General features: G+C 35.5%; 1 protein-coding gene across 5 annotated transcripts in view; it reads left to right on the top strand.

Annotated features, from left to right (window-relative positions):
* The window catches only part of SNTG1 (syntrophin gamma 1), a 347,398-nt gene that overhangs the window by 274,055 nt on the left and 52,999 nt on the right, over positions 1-20,344 (top strand). For all 5 annotated transcript variants that reach the window (XM_072852507.1, XM_072852506.1, XM_072852508.1 and 2 more), the window contains one exon: positions 18,152-18,268. In XM_072852507.1, coding sequence (XP_072708608.1) covers positions 18,152-18,268 — 117 coding nt within the window. The remainder of the gene's footprint in view (positions 1-18,151; positions 18,269-20,344) is intronic.

Genomic DNA, 20,344 nt, shown 5'->3' with positions numbered 1-20,344 from the left:
GGCATTTCTGAGAAGAGTCAGAAAAGACTACACAGATGTAAAGTTGATTTCTGTCTTCTGATATGCAGCAGACATTAACATAATATGCAGGGAAGGAACAGGCCTTTTTACTTGTTACATTAAAACATTATTTATCTGAATATTTAATTATAATCTTGAATACTTTTGTCATCTTGACATTTATTTTAATAAAATACATTTTTGTCTAAGAGGTTGAATAGCTAGTTTTAACTTCTTTCTGCAAGCACAATCATGAACTTGAATCTGAAACTGACCTGATTGGGACTTTACTTCTAGATTTTTTCTTACAATATATTTTGCCTAAAATTATTAGTCCAAACTACAAGCATGTTATCTGTTTAGGATGGAAATGCCTCTATGTCTTATTGTACGCCCTACGCATCTTGCTCAATAAAAAGCAGTAATAAGATAAACTCTGAAAGCACCTATAATGAAACATTTTCAAAGTCAGTTTATTGAAAAGCATCTATAGACTAAAAATTTTTAGAATACTATCTTTAATCAATACAGGTGGAAAAGGTTTGTATGATCATATGGCTTTTCAGTTCTCCTCAGTGACAAAATTTCTACAGTATATTTTTCATTTCGTCCCCCTATATCTAAAAGATTCCTGATAAATACCAATAAATTTCAGTATTTAACCTTTTCTCTCAAATATCCTCCATTTCCTAAATATCCAGTTACTAAGGGGATTAATATCTTTCTCACACTTAGATGTTACTAGTATCAAAAATGCATGTGAAGGTTTTGATTTTACATTTTTGCCTATCTAAGCAAAATTTTCCATAGAATTTTCCCTCAGCAGTGGCAACATTGCAAGTTAATCTTTTGACTGCTGTCTTCACCTTATTATGCTTTAGGAAAAAAAAAAAAAAGCATACTTAATTTTACATAATTAATACCCATTGGGGTTTTTATGAGCAGTAGCAGGGTAATTGAAGGTTATTTTCACTTAGAATTTTTGTATATATATGTGCATATACATATATAAAAATAAAATTAATATGTATATATGTATCTGTATATATATGTGGATTTTGATTACTTGTTAACGGTAAAGGGGAGAAGGCAGTTGTCAAACTAGAGTCAAGGAACCAATCCAGTTAGAATTCCTTTATGAATATATTCTTGATTTGGAGAAGAAAATGTCGTCACAGACAGAGCCATTAGTATTACAATGAGGAAACAAATGAACCTACATAGGTGTGGAAGCTACTGTAACACTGACAGTGTTATCCAAATGTCTCAATGTTGCAATAAGTTAAAAAGAGAAGAGAAAAAGTGATTAGAAAAGACTTGTTGACTGCACATAATGTAGCAGCTTTTCTTTAAGGCAGTAATTGTGAAAATAGGTTTGTCTGGAAAATTATTAGAACGATAAGATACATTTATTGGAAATCAAAAGTTCAAAGATAATGAGTATTGATAAGAAAGTGTTAATTATATGGACAGTGTGAAGCGAATGGTGGAAGAGGACCACACAGTATTGTTGAAGAAGATTGTGGGAGAAGAGGGAAATAAGTTCCCCTTTTCTGAGCTGACAATGATGAAACAAACACTTGAAGGTGGTAAGAAATTAGAAAATTGGTTGTGTTTTCTATATTGGTACTATATGCACGGGCTACATATAGTAACATCTAAGAGAATATAAGCAAGTAGTTGAGAAAAAAAAATAAACAATTTGGTACTGAACACATAATGCGTATTTTAAATATGCACTAAAAATAATACTGTGTCATAGACAAAATTTCCATAATTCCAGAGGAACAATGATAAAGACCTCATAGCAGAGAGGCACAAAGAACAGAATATTTCAAGGTTTCAGCCACAGGCTTCTCTATTTGATCAGCCAAGCTGGGAGAGGAAACACAGGCATGTTTCCTTGTCTTGGAACTCATCACTGCTGTTCATCTGTTACACTGATTACAGCAAATGTTAGCTCTTGCAACAGCTATCATTAGGCAGGTGAGTTCTGAAAGGTGGCATCAACTTCCCTGCTAACCCTTTCCAAGTGACAGGAAAATACACCCTACCTCAATAAACTGTGGTGGTGTATTGAGGACAAGCACTGCCCATTCCTTTTCCATTCCCAGTCTACGTGAGCCACCATGAGTTTGCGAATGTGCTTATCTCAGCTGAAAATCAACTTGATAGCATCTAGGGAAATCATCATTAGATAGTCTTTCTTACAAAATCTTCTGATCCTTCTCAGGGTGGGAAACCAAATGTATTCTCTCCAGCTCCTGGAAATTTTACTACACATTATAAACCTCATTTGCTGTTTGGGTTTTATTGGGATTTGGCATTTACTGATTGCCACACCAGGAGGATGAATTGATTACATCTGGTTTAGGTACGCAGTGGCATTCAAGGTTTGGACCTAAATCTTTGTCTGGCCTTTGGTTCACCTCCTCCTGTCCCTACATGTACAAGTAACTACAATGTTTATAAATTGCAGTTGGGAAAGTCGTAACTTTCTGATTGCACTTTTAACTTATTTTATTCAACAAGCTAGCGGTACAAACCTGGCAAACCCAGGGACCTGATTTTCCATTTTATTGGATTATGGCTGTGTTCACATATGTGTTCACAAATGCAATAGCCTCTTGCTTCTCTGCTACACAGACAAAAGTTATGTCTCAAGGTTTCACATGAAACCGAGATTATAATATCTTGGCGGAGCAGTGTATTTAAAACTTTCTTTTTCCATGCTGTATGTCTCATGTCTATTAAGATGAATTCAAAGGCTATAACCCTTCACCTTTCATCAATGCTGAATTCACAAAAAAAAGGATAATGGGGAAGAACGCTATAATCCTTTAAGTAAGTGGAACACTATTTCTCTTCTATCTACAGTCAGCATGAGCATTTTTGAAAGATTTGTCTTGTCTTTATAGAAGATAAGATATTCTCATTAAATAATTCTAATTTTAATTTTTAAGAAGAATCTTTCCCTCTAGAATTTTCCTGCATTTATGGGAAAAGAATTGGTAGCTGTCCTGTTCAAAGTTAACAGTTTATAATGAGAATTATATGAGAATGAGACAGAGAGTGTTTCCATTTCCACAACTGTGTTTAACTCAGTTTTAAAACAACATCACAACATAATGAACTGATGCCACACTAAGGCAATAAACTGGGGTATGATTGTACATGTCAGATTCCACAGCACTCAGTTGTCATGAATCCCAGTGTTTTACAGGCATATTTACGTTCTTGGTGACGTTCACAAATGGATATGCCCATTTTCTCTTGCTTTTGATATAATTTAATAAAATTATACTATATCCATAATATATATATATTATACATATATCCATGCCCATACATGGAGATGCCCATTTTCTCTTGCTTTTGATATAATTTAATAAAAACAACTACATGCAGCTGTACCAGATCAGCTATGTAATATCACCTCATATTCTGGTTTACTAGGCTGCTGTTCAGCTTGATTAAAGTTATGCCATTAGAACAATCTCATTTAAAATCACTTCTAAAAATTCATCTCAGTGAGTTTTTTCAATAAAACCTAACTTATAAACGCTGTATAAAGGTGAATACACGCAAATGTCATGGTGGCTGGCTTGCCTGTCACTCAAGCCAGTGTCCTTTGCTGCAGATGTGTTGCATCTCTATTACACTTAAAAAGGTGAATTGCATTGCTCAGGTGGACTGGTAGGAGAACATCTGTTCTAGTGATAAACATCTGTATGAAACACAACACACGGCTTTTTTTTTTTTAATTACAGAATAATAACCTCCAAGATGACATTGCTATTGTATTAATATTTTTAAAGTGGAATGATTAAACAGAGTGTTCTACTGAAAGGTGACGTCCTCAAAATAAATCAAGTCATTACTCTAGAAATACCTTAAGGACAGCGGTTTTGTTTCCTCTCCTTAGGTGTATTTTGTTTTCTTTTTTTATTATTATTTTTTTTTCTTCCCGATTTTGCATGACCGAATTAATTATTTTTCAATATGCCATTACTGTAGTTCCTCAGAATAGCCATTCTGCAGCTCTTGACTGACAGTTATTGAACTTTCAGGTCCTATGGTACATCTGCTCTATCACCATCTGTTGTCACAGTAAGGATTTGATCAGGTTTATTTTGAAGGAAAATCTCTAGAATGAAGCTTCTGTTGTTAAATGTTTATAGAAACACACAGGGGGAGCTGAGTTCTTGCTGTTAAATTAAGCAGAAGTGCACAATAGGGTGTAAATTATGCTGTGCTAATTCCCCGTGTTGTATTGTCAGCCATCTATGGCACTCAGCATGGATTATTACTCCATAACATAAACCCTTGAAAGGCTTATGTTGCTTATTAATACTTTATTGAGCTTTCTGTAAAATAAAAGGAATATATATCTATCTCTCTCATATATAATATGTTTGTTTGGTTGATGTGAAATACTTTTCACTGAGCAGTTTCTTTAATTCTTTTAGATCCTTCTGAGGTACTCTCTATTATAAAAATCATGCTTCCTGTGGCAAATAAAATATTTTTCTTCCCCTTATATTGTAGTCCAGAGTAGCTTTTGAACTTCAGGACATAAAAAAGTTTTAGAAGGGCAATAAACACCATAGATTGTTAGAGATTTTAGGCTGAGGAAACCATGTTGACTTTTGAGAGGAAGGTCAGACTGCTTCCTGAAGATAGTGGATTACCTGATGAGCCTGATAACATTCATGTTGTGAGTCACTTGACGCAGTTATTGGATAGCAATGCTTATATCCTAGGGCTGTATACCCTATAGCTCATGAGACGATGGAAGTAATTTGGGCACCCGCTGGAAATTCAGATGACAGAAAAGAGTGATTAGACCAGGTTCTTATTTAAATCTCAAACTATAAGTCTCAAGCTGTGTATCAAATAATTTCTGCATGTCCAGCAAATTCAGTTTTGCCTCAAGTATAGATTTCATCCTCATTTACATATTTTTCTCTTTTATCTTCTCTTATTTTTTTCTAATACTGACTCATTAGTATAACAAGTATTAGTTAGCTAATTTTTTCTCTGCAATATTAATGTCACTCCCTGAAAATTGCTTTCAGTAAGGATAAGTTTTGCCTGACCAAATTTAGTGACCACATCCGTGTTAGATCTCTGTTCAGATTTTGGTTAATACAGGGATGAATGTGCTGTATTCTCCACTAAAGGCTTAAATAGGGCAGATGAATGAGGGGAGTCTAAATGCCTTGCTGTATTGTAGACATTTAAAATTGAGTGAAATAAACAGACATGTCCCACAGCTCAGTGTTATTAAGTGGAATCCTAAACTGATAAACAGATAAACAAATGTTACTTATTTTCTGGTTCTGGAAGAAGAGTTACTAGCTATTGTACGTATTTTAGTGACATTTCAAGGGTAGATTACAGAGAGGACTTAGGAATATGCGGGGAAGTGATGTGATGCCTAGCTGTTACCCATTTGGTTCCTGAAGAACGGAGAAACATCAGGATAAGATCCAAAACAGCCGGGGTGTAGTGCTACCTCGGGCACCTCACAGGGACAAGTTTGGTAGCTCTTCGTGGCTTAGGGGGTCTGAGTCAAAGCTTCATTCATGTCAGGTTCAAAGCTCTGAATGCTTCCACAAAGGCTCTTTCTAAGAAATTAATGGAAGCTCCTGCTCTAAATAAATAAATACATATACTTTACGAAAGAATGCATTTATGCCTGGTTTTGGGTGACAGTCATAGCTTAAAAGTATTCAACTGGTAAGTGGACAGCTCGATCTACTGCTTTCCAGATTAAGGTGTTCTTACCAGGCCTTTCACCTTGCTTTACACTCCTCTCGGGTGTGAAATCAGGCTCTTTCTGATCCCACAGGTCTTGGGTGTCTTTCCACATAGTGTCATAGCTTCAACAGGAGCTGTATACCTCAGCTTTTAGCTTGATGGTTAGGTTAGAAGATGAAAGATTCAGGTTTGACACACTGACTTTGTGAGTGCTGTATTTGCTAGGTTGCCATAATAAGGGCTTTCCCTTCAGCTGCTACTTTTTGCAACAACATGATCTTAACATTTTTTAATAAACCTGACCCTGCCTGTATGCATCCAGGGTTCTTCCGAATCAGACCCGACCCCCAGCAGATTTAGGCAGAGGAATCATTGCTTTCTGATTTGTCATAAAGCTTTAACATGGACAAATACTTGCAGCTCTTCCCAGAAGCATAATTCTGTATCTATGATGAGGTCAGACAGTGAGAAACCACTGAATTTAAATAGCAATCAAAGGGATTTTATCCCTGTGTTCTATTTATATGCATGACATAATTAAATCCTGCTTTAAGTCTCTAAACATATTTGGATTTGATATTTTACCACTTACCCAAGAAATGGGATATGTAACATAAATAGGACAGTGAAAAGGATACCTGCAATTTAAAAGACAGATTTTTTTTGGCAGTTGGATATTTATGATGTCTGAGACTGCAAACATAAGTAGCAAATGTTAAACCAAGAAAGGGCCATTTTTTATTCTAATAGAATAAATGCTTGCATCTTTTTCATGTATTTTATTGTTGAACAGGATTTTTAGCTACTGTCCAAACAGGCCAACAAAGCAGGAGGACAGGAAGCAAATTTCAGCATCCTTGTTTAGAAATGGATGCCCTGACTGATGCATATGTCCTGTACCTTTCTATTCTCTGACAAGTTCCTGAAAAGTGGTAACACAGAGAGGAAATAAGAAAAGGAGAGAAAATTAGTCACCATATCCACAAAAGATATAGGTCGTCTTTTTTTTACAGTTATACTTAGAAAGATTAAGTATGGAGAAAACTTTTTTTTTTCCCCTCTAACCTCACCTTAGATCAGGAATTGTTAGTATCCATAGCTTAACAGATAGGAATTTGTTCTGTCTGGCCATTTTGGAATTTTCATTGGAGGCTGAGGCTAGAAATAAAAATATTGTAAACCTTTATTGTCATGTCCCTTTTATTGCATCAAGTGAGTGTAAAAGTTCCCAAGAATAACATTAATTTTAGTAGATTAGAATGAAGGTGTTCAGTAAGCCTATACACACATTATCCCTTGGGGAATTGTATCATCTAAATAAATTAATTGGAATCAATGAAGCATATACTTTAACTGTAGATCTTCTATTGAAGGAGCACATGGGACTCAAAAGGCTTAAAGAAAGTATTTTTAATCACAGTTTACTTCAAGAGGAGAGGTGAATAAGCATTTCATTTTTTCCTCATTCACTTATTTTACATCTATGCAGATGATTGGTGCTTCATATCATACCCTGTGAAAGGAAAAATATTTGGTGTCTTGAACTTCTAAGAACAGTGGCTAAACAGAATTCTGTGGACAATAGATGGTCATTGATCTTTTTCCTTTCATCACAATAATAGTCCATGGTACCGGTGATACAGTTGCTACCTGAATTTCAGAAAATAGTTGATGTGTAAAATAGTACAAAGCAATTGACAATTTATGGGTTACCTACAAATGAAGAAGGAAAAAAACTCCAAGAAGTATTAATCACTGAAAATGTCTGAAGAAAAACTGACAATAAAATTGATGGAAAATGTCAAAAATGTAGTTAATTGCAAATGCAGAAACATCCCCTAGAAATTCATAATATGAGGACACTTTTTTGTCCTTTTAAACAATTAATTTCCTGGTAAGGAGACACAGTTTAGTGAGCAATATCTGTTATATATTTAGCACGTTAGAGAACTTTTGCTTTCAATCTTACTATTTTGGGAAACAAAACTTATTAAGTCCATCCTATTTGATGACAGAGTAAATAGGAATTTAACAGCGGCAAATAAATAAACTATTCTCAGGAGCTGAAAACTGAAAAAAATCTTTATTTATTTATTTATTTAATAATAAACTTTGTCCCTGTCGGAACATCTCTCAGTGATGCTGGGTTTAGAACCAAAAGAAGTCCACCTTTACTTACGAAGAATGATTATGGAAAATGGTGCAGGTCTGGAGAGGCAAAAGTGCCTGAAGCAGTAGACAGGCAATTCTGTGGCTGAGAAGTTCCAACCAAGGTCCAGACAGATGTCTGGCTTCTTTCTCTAAAACAGGTCTCTACCTGGTGGCTCTGGTGGTGTGTAAGTGCTGAGTGTCCAGAGGCACTCAATCCAACTGACATGCTCAGAATACCCCCAAAGTCCAGCAGGATCATGATACAACAGTATACAGTTTCTAGCTCCTTTCTTTAAATATACAGACGGAAGTCATGCTGCTTCCCATTATTTCTTTAACAGCCTGCTGTTTACGGTACTTGCTTAATAGAAGCAATAGTCGCTCATCACTCCAACCTATTGCTCCACAAGCCTGCCCTAACGGGGGTAGGTGAGATAATATGGTAGCCTCTTCTTCCCCTCTTGCTGAAGTAGGTTGCCGTTCAAAACCAACCCCAGGCAGTGGGAAAGGAGAGTATGCAAAAAGTATCCAGTCCTCTGAGACTATGCAAAAAGGCCTTGAAGAAAAGATGCTCTCTGTGACAGGAGACACTTCTGGCAGAGTATTAATTATGAGTTTACATCCATCAATTGTTTAATAAAGTTCCTGTAGGTCACTGTCCGCTCTTCACAAGGCCTTGAACTATTCCATCAGGATCTCTCCTTCAGCCACACAGATGGCACCCACAGCTGATTTTTTATGTTGTCTTCCCTGTGGGTGAAGGAGCCTGCCTGTCCCTCTGTAGAGCTCTCTGTGGATACAGAGCCTCAGTGTCTAACACTGAAGTTAGAGCTTCATTCAGGACCCAGCCATAATTTTGGGGTATTAACGTCCTTTATGGGTTGTATCCGTCAGTTGTTCATGATGGTGGGACACTTTGCATTAAAAAAAAATTTATCTGAGTGGAAGAAAGCTCTGGTATTATTGCAAAATAATTGTTATCCAGTACTCTTTAAAGACTGAGCTTTTCCAATGAAACTACAAAATCCGTGGAAATACTGAGAGATGTCAGAGACACGTATACTATTGACAGGCATCACCCCACTGTTGAAAAATAATTAAGTAAGTACAACATGAATTCAATAAATGTTATGAACTCTACTGCTAAGTCCCTGCCAGAGGCCATTGGCATATGAGCAGTGAAACATCCTTCAGGATAGCCTAGGTTCAATCTAAACACCAGGCAAATTAAAACAGGCTTTATTCTAACAAAGCAAAAAAATTAAATTCTTGTTAAAAACTAAGTTACAAAGAGAACCATGAAAACATTATTATGTAGAATATACTGAATATCATGTTCTTGATCTAATCATCCCCTAAGGTTTTTTTTCAACTCCTGAAGGAGGTATTTTAACAGTAATTTTCCTCTACCTTGCTGTCTTTCAGAATGGGACTGCATTCTGGTTCTCTTTCTCAACCCAGTTGTATTTGGATACCACTGTTTGAAAATTAATATGTAAAGTGGTTCCAGAGTAGTCCCACTTCTTCTTCTTTCTTAGTAATTAATTTAGGAAGAATTTTATTTACTGTAAGAGTGTGTGAGAATGCAAGTTATACATCATTACTTTAGTCCTTTACGTGCCAGCTTGTCCAGTGTCATGTATCACTTGCCATCATGTTTCTGATTGCGGTAGTCGTTAAGCTTTGAAGGATTATTTCTATATTATTATTTTTGAGTCAGCTCTAATAATTGTTTCATTATGTGTATTTCTGTGAATATGAAACTTGGTTTCAAATGGTGTTTTAGCTTGTTGTAATAGTGCAGTCCTTCCCTTGATGCTGTGAGTTCTTAGAAATTGGCAACTTTTCTTGAACCTTTACCAATTCTTTTTCATAATAAAAAAAGTTACCTAATCACCAGCTGACTTTTCCTAGATCTTCTTTGTCACAGCAAAATCATGATGCTGGTAAGGAAGGAAAAAATACCATGTCACCACTCCTACTTCTTCAGTCACACTCTTCATTCAAAACAATTCGTTAACTGAACATGGATTATGAAAGCTGAAAACCAGTGGATTTATGCAGAAAACTTGACTGTACTTTTGAAAATAAAATTTCACCTATTGATGACTTTTTCTTCTTTCAGTTACATGCATTGACTTCTTAAAAAATGAATGAGTTGGTAAAAGGCAATGTAATTACAGTCTAAATTTATTCAAATATTTTTGGGGATTTTTTTTATATTTATTATTCTGGGAGTATATAAATAGTAATTGTGTTCTCTGAGAGCCCTGAGAAAGCCTTAAAACACTTTAAGCTTGCAAAAGTCCTTTTCTTTTAATAATCAGATAGGACAGAAAATAATTGTTTCTCAGTATAAATAGCAAAAGATATTTTCCAAACATTAATAGCTATTTTCATCAGTATGTAAGTATTGCCATTTAAATGAGTAAGAATGGAAAGTGAAAATTTGGCTCTCTAATAGTTGTCACCCAGTAGCCATGAGTAGCATTATTCCATAGAATTTTGATGTTGGTTTCATCAGAGGATGAAGTACTTAAATATAATATTTTAAGTCTAAACAGGCTTTTGTATACTTACATATATATCTGCACTGCTAATTTTGTAAATAGTTCAAAGTTTAATCTAACAAAGGTATAAAAATATTTCTAAGTCAGGTCTTACGAAGTTATGATTACCAAAAAAGGGATTTCTGTCAGATATGTTTATTTTTCTGTGCAAGCAGCAACACCAGGGACTTAAAAGACAGCTTTAAGTATACACTGAGTATTTGCAGTTTTATTCTGGCTTTGTGAGCACTTTGAAGTGTAAACATCTAATTCTATAGAAATGTAATTTTAATGTTATGGAAACTCAAAACTTACATTGCTAAAATTTATTTCAAACAAGTCTAACCGATTACCCATCATCTGTGTTTTCTATATACTCAGACATTTGGGGTTCTCACACTTTTATAGTTACTTTCTCCTTTGGATGGAGCTCAGTAAGCAGAAATTTAGCAGGCTTTCAGGATGTTAGCAAAGCAGCTACATGAGTAGTATGATCTCTCAGAGACAGCCAGATAGCCTACATTGCACTAGACCTGTCCCAGTTCTGCTTAACCGTCCTTTTCAGAGAAACAAAAAATGCAAATCAAAACAATATCTGGAACCAGTCATTGAAATCTAATTGAAAACTACTCCTGGGGCAAGTTAAGAACGATAATAAATGCTTTCATAAGTGACTCACTTGCACTGGTATCTGAGAAAGATGAATGTCAGTTGTTTGCTTGGTGGCACCATCAAAAGTCTGAAAGACACTGCCTAGTGACTTGTCATACTCTGATCCTTTTCTTCATTCAGCATGTTTCAGTAATCTAACCTGAGGTGACAAAGATGAATGTGACACATTGTTCATTGGAAAGGAGAGGCCATACCCTCCAGCTTGATTATCTGAATTTTTTTTTTTGTTTGACCCATTTATATTTTAGAGCCTCAAAAATGTATTACATTTATACTGTGTACATTTAGAAGAGGAAAAAAAGAGACATTAATCAAAAGATAAGTCCTAAACACAGTCAAGCTACTAGGCTTTAGAACAGAAGATGTTTACTTTCTTGCTAGCTGAGTGTTGAGCTTTCTGTATTGCACTGTTATCTGTTTAAACCCTCAAAAACCCCAGAAATTTTATCCTGGGTTAAGATTGACAGCCCTTCTTTTGCCTGCTTGTAAATTCAGTAGGTGAAAAATGGGCAGGCAGGAATTCAAATATGACCATATATCATATATGTTTTTCCCAGTAAAAAAGCAGAATCCTACTGGTTGCAGTTACACAACAGCAAAAGGAGGTGGAATGATGACAGTGTGATATGTAGTAATTTTTTTAGTCAGGATGTGTGTGAGACCTGGTCATTATCAAAGAGTTTGCTGAGAGCCGCTCTGTTGACAGTGTCAGAGAAGGTCTGAAGCTTCTCAGGTCAGCTGTAAAATGCTGTGATGGCAGCGGGACTGAGTCTCCTCAGTGATAAACCTGGCAGCCAAATGAACCTGCTCAGGGATGTGCTAAATTGCTCTGAAGGTGAGTTATGTGGCAAGTAAACAAGAGAAGTGTCTACAAGAAGAAAGAAGGATCATTCAAGTGAGGAAGGCAGATCACTCTAGATAACACAAGATATATTTTTTCATCATCTAGCTACCATACCTCTTATCCAGGAAAATGCTTAATTCAATCCCTTGTAAAATGCATGCATCCCTTGTGTAATCCAGGGGGTTTACCACACACTGGCTGGCTACTCCAGTTGTTGATTTTTTTTTTTTAATTACCCAGTCAATATCCTGCAAGCCAGGACTAGCATGAGCTATTTTTGGACTGATTCCCTCTAGTAATTTCACACACGCACACCAGATTAATATAGATTAGTATCTAATACTGCAGTTTGCATCCAAATCTATCTTTGTAAAAACAGCTGCATAATGTCTTTCTTGGAAAAAGTCTTAACACAGGAATGCTGAAGTTTCTAAATGCTAATCACCTCTATTAAAATGAACAGATTCAAATTGCAATGAATTTTAAATACACGTAATTGTTCATTGACTTGAGTAATTTAAGGGAGGCAAAAAAACCCCCAACTTTTAATGTTGACATTCTGACAAAAGCACACAGTTGCCCAATTAATGTTCAAATTGACTTTGTCTTTAGAAGAATTTATTTCAATGAACAGATACTTACAAGTCTTAAATAACTAAAATGAGTGCTTTGAAATAAACTGTAGCTATTAACATGTAACATTGGATGAAAAACTGAATGGATGACACAATATGTTGCTCTGGATTAGTAGATTATAATAAGAAGGAGATTGTGAGAAACCTGGAAAAGTGAAGTACAGATCTTTACCCGTTCAGAAAGCTGTCCTGTAGCCACATGTAGCCATCAGTTTTCAAATCTGTGAAGGGAGTGAGGGCATGAGGCAGTCAATATAGTCCTGATTTCTAGCAAGACCTGGTAGATTTCTCATGGGATAGTGTTGGATGTAATGTAAACTGTAATGCAGGTTTTCCAAACAGTGCTGTTAATGTTGGACAGATATCTGCAGAGGTCCAGGCAAGTTTTGTTACCCTAAACAACTGTCTTCACTCTGATTATGATATTGTATGCTAAGAAAGCAAATATACTCTGTTTTCAGTCTTTGATACCAGTTTTCAGTTATCCGGAGTGTAAGGGAAAAATCATCTTCCATAACTAAGAAATATTTTCTGCTTTCTCTGGTACTGTTTACTTTAAGACCCCTAAATATTACCTTAATTTTTGTATGATCATTTAAAAAGCAGAACAGGACAAAACCAAATGCAAAATCTATACTCAGCCTTGATCTGGTAACAAAATGACAACATGAGTTCTTACCCAGAAGGAGACTAAGCTATAGGAGATGCAAGAAATGTGTAATTTTATAATCTCCCATAATAATTTTATAATCTCCAATAATAAGTGAAATGCTTTGAGATCGAATAATCTATTAGTAGGTAGGTGGTTCAAAAATATGGAGGTGATCTTTGTCAGTGATAGCTCTAAAGCACATAGGATAGAAAGGAGGAGATATAACAGGAGAACTGAAGGGGGCAACTATTTTGCAAGCAATCATTTTCTGTTTTTATACATTCATAATTTTTCTTAATTCATGGAATCACAGAATGGTTAAAGTCATAAGGAACCTCTTGAGGTCATCTTGCCCAACCCCCCTGTTCAAGCAAGATCACCTAAAGCATGGTGATGGACCATGTCCATCCACAATTCAAACCAAAAATAGTTCATTTCTAAACTTTGAAGTTCAGAAATAAAAGTCAAAGGGGATATTTGCCACAGCTGTTCCTTTGCTATTAATAATTTCATGGCATAATTTTCTAGAAAATACTGACCATTACTGATGCTTATGTGTCACAAAACATAATGAAGCAAATAAAGCTTCAAATTATTTTAAATCTAATCTGAAACATATGTAAAATATCCTTTTATTGCCATTTGTCTTCTATTTCTTTGAGATTATTTTTCATGTGCAGAATGCCTTGTTTTAGTGGACTTTGTGAAGAAGATAGAAAATAACTCACAGGAATTAAAAGAAAAAAATTATGGAAAGATTACCAGGCTTTTCACAAACCTGAAAAATAGGATAGGAGACATTTTGACTATATTTGCAGTAGGGAAAATTTTTTCTAGCATTCATTCAAAATTGTATATGATTAGTTCTTCTGTTGACTTTGAAGAAAAATTCTTACTCAGCATAAAATCGTAAGCCTTTTAAATACAGGACTGTTTTTGCCAACGATTGCATTACGATCACACTTTTTGTTCCATTTTAGTGTGGTTTTATTGTTTTTCTGCTAGCAATTGACTGTAATGAATTTTGAGACTATCATATAGAGAAAACGATATTAAAACCAGGGTAGAGAGCTTTATCTGAGTTCCTCATCCCTCATAATTTTTCCCCTGTGTTGTCTGACATATTCATTTGTCTTCTGACTCCATGTTTATCCTGTTGCCCTACAGCACTGTTTCACATAATATGAGTATGAGACTTCCAAGACAAAAAGCTGTCAGTGCATCTGTTCTGATCTTTGAATCGCCTCACTCATTTACTGTCACATACATTTTACATTTCATTTTGGAGAAATTTTCTTGTATTTTTATCTTACTGTTCTTCCTAAAATATAATAAAATTTGTGTAAAAACTCTGTAGAAGTCTCTCTGAAAGTCAAAGCTGTTTAAGTCACTTCAGCAATATGTTGGACTGATATGAAATATGACAATTTATGGCAATTTATCTTGCTTGATTAGGATGTCCGTATGATGTAAGTACATACTAAATTGGGAGATTATAGATTTTTGACTGAAGAAAGTGTCCTGTTTCATTTATAATTTAGATATAGATTTTTTAAACTCTACACGATTTAACTCATAAACCATAATAGCTTATTGAATCTTTGTTACTGAACCAGCAGCCACTAAGTTAACTAATTTGTGTCACCATTTGATTTTGAAGAATGAGCTGCGTCAGGTAAGTTAGAAACCAGGACTGCAAAAATTATCTTTTAAGTGGAATGTTATCACAAATAAAATCTGTTTTCCCCACCACCGCCACCTTTGTTGATAATGGTCAGCAGTTTACAGGGACTCAAAAAAACTTTTCTAAGATTCAAAAACTAACCTGGCTTTTAAATTTATAAAGGGGCATGCTATGCACTGTCTATTTGTGATTCACATTTATTTCCTTTCATCATGTGTCTGTGGTTGTAAACATTTCTTTTCAGATAGAATCTCATGAAATTCCATATTTTGGGCCAAGGGCACATGTACAGCATTAAGATATGTTCCAAAACTCACAAGTCAAATTTCATATTCATCCACTATTTCAATACATATATACACATGAACTATTCATTTGGAAAGTTAAGATCCCTTTCCAAATAAATAATTTTCTTGAAGTCGTTCTTCAAGTCTTTTAGAAGTCAAAATGTTTACCAGTAACATAAATGTCTCAAGAATGTGGCCTCTATTTTATCTCATAAGTGAAAAGTTTTCAACAGTTTCTCAGCTTTATTATGTAAACATTACAATATTTTATCTAACTTCACATGTTCAGTGTGTTTAGATAAACTGAGACCACTTTAGGAACACATGAATAAAATAGTTATCAAGTATATGTTCAGTTTTGCCCTGTTTTCCAGAATCTAGCCCATGCTATTTTAATCCACACATGTGAACATGCACATGCACTCAAACAACTTTGTAGGTGTTCCTAATTACAATCATGTAGTTTTTGCTTAACAGTTGTTCTAATAGTAGGTATTTAGTCTGAAGGGGAAATGCCTTTTTGTTAATAAAACCTTGGTACAGCAGGTTGTCTGAAAAATCAATCTAATTTCTCCTCATGATCTACAGAGGCAAGGGAGAAATATTTAAAGGAGAAATTGCCTTAAATTTCATGGCTGCTTTAGTATTGAAGCAATCAAATGTGAAATATCAATACATCTGCACAGCATGAGTGACTGTATCCTGTTATTCTGATGAATAGTAGAAGTAGAAATGAGGAATGTGAAAAAGAAAAACGCTAACTGAAAACGGATTGCATACGGTGCTACAGTGATATTAAATATCATCAGCAAGATGATATCTTACTGTGTGTCCGACTTTAATGAAACAAATCAAGAGAGAACCAAATCAATTCAGTTTAATTAATTTAAAAGCATAGATGTCTCAATTCCTAGAAATTAGAGATCATTCATTCCCTTTCAGTTACAGAGAGGAAAATGTGCCAAACTTCTGCACATAGTAGTACAATTTTTTATACTAATTTTACTCTTCTGTGTAGCCCCTCTCAGTCACTGAGCTCTACAGATTCCTACCAAGTCAGAGTGATGGGGATCCATACTTATCCTGCATTGGATAACATACAAACCAGCAGAAATTAGGGAAATCTGAATAAACATTGAATTGAAATAATTTAAAATTTCTCTTACTGTACCTGTCAGTTGGGTTTTTTTCTGACTATTTCTTTGTTCAGGAATGAATGAGATTTCAGAGAACATGGCTTTTTACTTATTGCATGACAATATAGTGTTGAGCACTCTGCTTAATTCTTGAGTATTGTGGTACAGCTCTGTCTTCTTTTTGAGTTTTATAAACTTGTTTAATCACCAAACCAGCAGATACTTAAACACGTTATTCATTGGACCCAAGACTATATTACAGTATTAGTGTGTGCTATTGGCAAAAGAATTAAATGTTGAGGTTTCACTGTAAGTGTTAGAGGAATGGACCTTCTCCCTGTCTCTTTTTATAGACCATAAAATGTCTAATAAACTGTGATGGAGGGTAGTAGTGTAGATTTCATACATGGGGATTTGAAAAAGCCATTCATTTCCAGTGTGTTGCAATACAATCCAACAGAGAAAAAGAAGGGGGGAAAAAAAAAAGACACCACCACCCCCCCCCCATTTATTTTAATATATATTTCATGGAGAACTTTTAATGAAAATCCTCTTCCCAACAGTAATGAAATAAACTTGTATAAATCTCTTTTTTAAAAGTATATGACATACAAAATCTCAAAGGATAAAACATGCAGTACAAACATTCATTTTAGGTACATTTATACCATTGGTAAACTTACTAACTCATTGACTGTTAATATGATGGTAGTTATTTTTCCTAAACTGTTTTCCTTACATTGTCATTACTGACATTTAAGACAGAGAATGTCCCATGCCTACTTAATGTAGAAATCTGTTTCACAAAGAGATTTGAAAATAGATCTATTCCATTAGCAGCACTGTATGAAATATGGGTTGATCTATTTTCCATAGCAGTAGTGTACCAGTGCACACTGGAAATTGTATTTTATTACTAATGGCATGGTTATAAATCAGAAGTTGCATGATGTGTCTACTCCCTGCTCAGATGTTCTCCAGAAGTTGGCATATTGGTGACTCATACTCTGTTACTCTTTAAGGATTCGATATTAAATTACTCAAACTTAATGGATGGTTAGGTAGGGAATTAGATCCTAAAATGGGTTTGAATAAGTTCTAGTTCATACATCTATGTCAGAAGATCTGCAAGTAGTGGTAAGAGTCAACGGTATTCTGGTTACTTCTTAGCTGTAGATGAAGTCTGTTCAAAATAGTGTCTGAAAACAGTCTGTTAATTTGCTATTCCTAAGCAAGGAGGTTCAAAACTCCTACATACGGATTTTAAGGGGGGGAAAAAAAAAAGCTTGTCATTATTTGGAAATAAAATTTCTAAGATCATATTGTTTAATGCATAATTGTGAACTTGTATGTGGAGACTGTATCTACATTGCAGTGTAACAACGGTTACTTGATTTTGTATTCCTGCCTAGTGGTTCCTTACACTTCAGTTGCATTAAGTTTCTCTGACATGATCTGTCAGCAAATATGTGGAATTACTTCAGGGAGCTTTTAATGAGATAATAGACCTTTAACATCCACTGAGTATGTGGTTTAGCTTTTTTGTTGTTGCTAGTACAATAAATATTTGTTCTGATGTTTTTGGATTTTCATAACAGGCATCCTTTATATAAGTACGTGATTGTAAGTGAACTGCCAATGCACCATATTGTGTCAATGGTTCAAGGTTTGTAGCTATGTAAAATTTGACAGACATCAGCTTACTTGCATGAAATATTTGCAATTCATTTGAAGAAAGTGTCTGAGGAATTTTTCAACACTATTGATTTTTCTGTCAGATAGTCTACATGGGCTGGACGGAAGAACGGGAACAAGACTCCCTTCAGGATCGAATGTACACACCAAAGTTTCTAGCACTGAGGGGATCTTCCCTGTATAAATTTATAGCACCTCCAGTAAGTATATTTCTCATGCTTAGTGGGAATAAATGTTATTAAATAAAATAATTGCATGTAATATGTACAAAGCTTTCACAATGAGATATCACTCATTGAGCTAACAGGATTGCAACTTACAGCACTGAAACGTTCCAGGGTATGTGGTATAGAAGTGATAGAAAATAGCTGTTCATCAGATGATTGTGCATCTAACAAGAATTTCTTTTCCCCCACTTAGCTGAGCACTTAGAAAAATACAAAAGAAATCCACTTGTGCTAAAAGGGGGCTTTTCATTTTCCTTTGGCAGGCAGAACAAGCCTGAAGCAAGATGGTTAGATTTAAACTGAACTATCATTCTAGTTAAACTGCTGATATTTGGGGAAATATCAAAGCTTTTTGCATGCTGTGGAAATGGCAATATCTCTGTATTTAGATTTCATCCTGAATGTAACTTTTATGCTGCTTGGGAGCACCAAAAGAAGGGTAGGGAAGCAAATGAAATTGTTCAGGTTAAATATATTAATTGGAATCTGACTGGAAACACTGGGCAAAATTTTAGCTGTTGTCTCATACTCAGCAATCTGCTTTCACAGTTTTATGGTACATCTAAACTGCAGTAAACAGAGATATCCTCTAGCTAACTGTTAAGCCAGTAGCTAAGGAGCCAGTAGCAGTCCCATACCAGTAGCACGGAGTCATATGGAGTCATTTGTTCTGTTCATTGCGTGACCTTTCTGACTGCTGCTAAACTCTGTGTTGCCAGATCCAGGCTGTAGCTCCTTCCTGCCTGAATCATAGAATCAGAATAGTTTGGGTTGGAAGGGACCTTTAAAGGTCATCAAGTCCAACCCCCCTGCAATAAGCAGGGACATCTTCAACTAGATCAGGTTGCTCAGAGCCCCGTCCAACCTGACCTTGAATGTTTCCAGGGATGGGACATCTACCACTTCTCTGGGCAACCTGTTCCTGAGGTAGTTCAAAGCCAGCTTGCAAGTCTTTACATCATTCATCAGTCACTATCCATGTTTGTTTAGCAAAGTGTTTAAGAACACATGAAAGACATGAAAAATGGAAGTAAGTATGAACTGAAAACTTCGTATGTTCAATGTTGGTACACTAGTTCACTGGTATGGGAGTTTGGCTCTACCATGGCTAGTAATGGGAGTTTGGCTTTTGTTGGTGCATATTTTTCAGGATCAGATTAAAATGTCAGATTATGCTGCCAAGCACCTTAATTCAAAAGCAGCTCTCCTGGCTTTGGCAGACCTACCCAAGCATTTGCTGCCCATCAAACAAAGCCACCTCCATTCTAGACACTAGACAGAAGCAGAAATAATGCTGAGAGCTCCTGTTCAATACAAAAGAGGAAGATTATTCTTTTGTAAGCACTGTGGAAGGAACTACAAGCCTCTTTACAGAGGATTCAGTCATAAGTTTCCAGGAGTAATATGCCGCTGGTGGGTAAACGGGTAATGGGTGATGATTAATGGGTGTGGGAGGAACATGTTCATAATAGGGCTGTGAACCACGGTGATGTGAGGACAATTTTGGCAAGCTGCTGCTGTATGAGACAAGCCACCGATCCTTGAAGTCTTTATAGGTCTTGCTTCAGCTGAGCTGCAAGCACAACATGGTTTTGTTTTGCCAGATTCTGGTTCTTATTCTAAAATAGAAAGACAGTTCAAACATAGAGAAAAATATTTTCTCTCCATGGAGTAGGAAGGAAGCAGAATGACAAACATGTCCTTTTTAAAGGACAAACAGAGGAAGAGTTCCTATAGAGCAACCTTAAAAACATGTAATGTATGTAATAATTGCACACTTATACGCCCAGCAAAATTATCTTCTTATCAAAGACTGCAGTAGGCCTTCTAAAAGGACTTCTAAAATCCTATTTTCTGTACACAAACTTTTACACATACAGTTATGTTTCCTATCTTGCAGGTATATGTGTTCATCTCTTCCAGGGATTATGAAAGGTGAAGAACAAACTTTCAATGCTGCAGCTTTAGAGCTTCTATTTATGAGATGTGTAAAGTGTAGTTATAAGAATAAAACCAGTTTTAATTATATTTGCAGTGTAAACTCCTTGG

The sequence above is a fragment of the Ciconia boyciana genome, chromosome 2, assembly GCF_034638445.1.
Source record: "Ciconia boyciana chromosome 2, ASM3463844v1, whole genome shotgun sequence".
NCBI lineage: Eukaryota > Metazoa > Chordata > Aves > Ciconiiformes > Ciconiidae > Ciconia > Ciconia boyciana.
The sequence above is the reverse complement of the archived record's forward strand: the minus strand, read 5'-3'. Positions and strand labels throughout refer to the sequence as shown.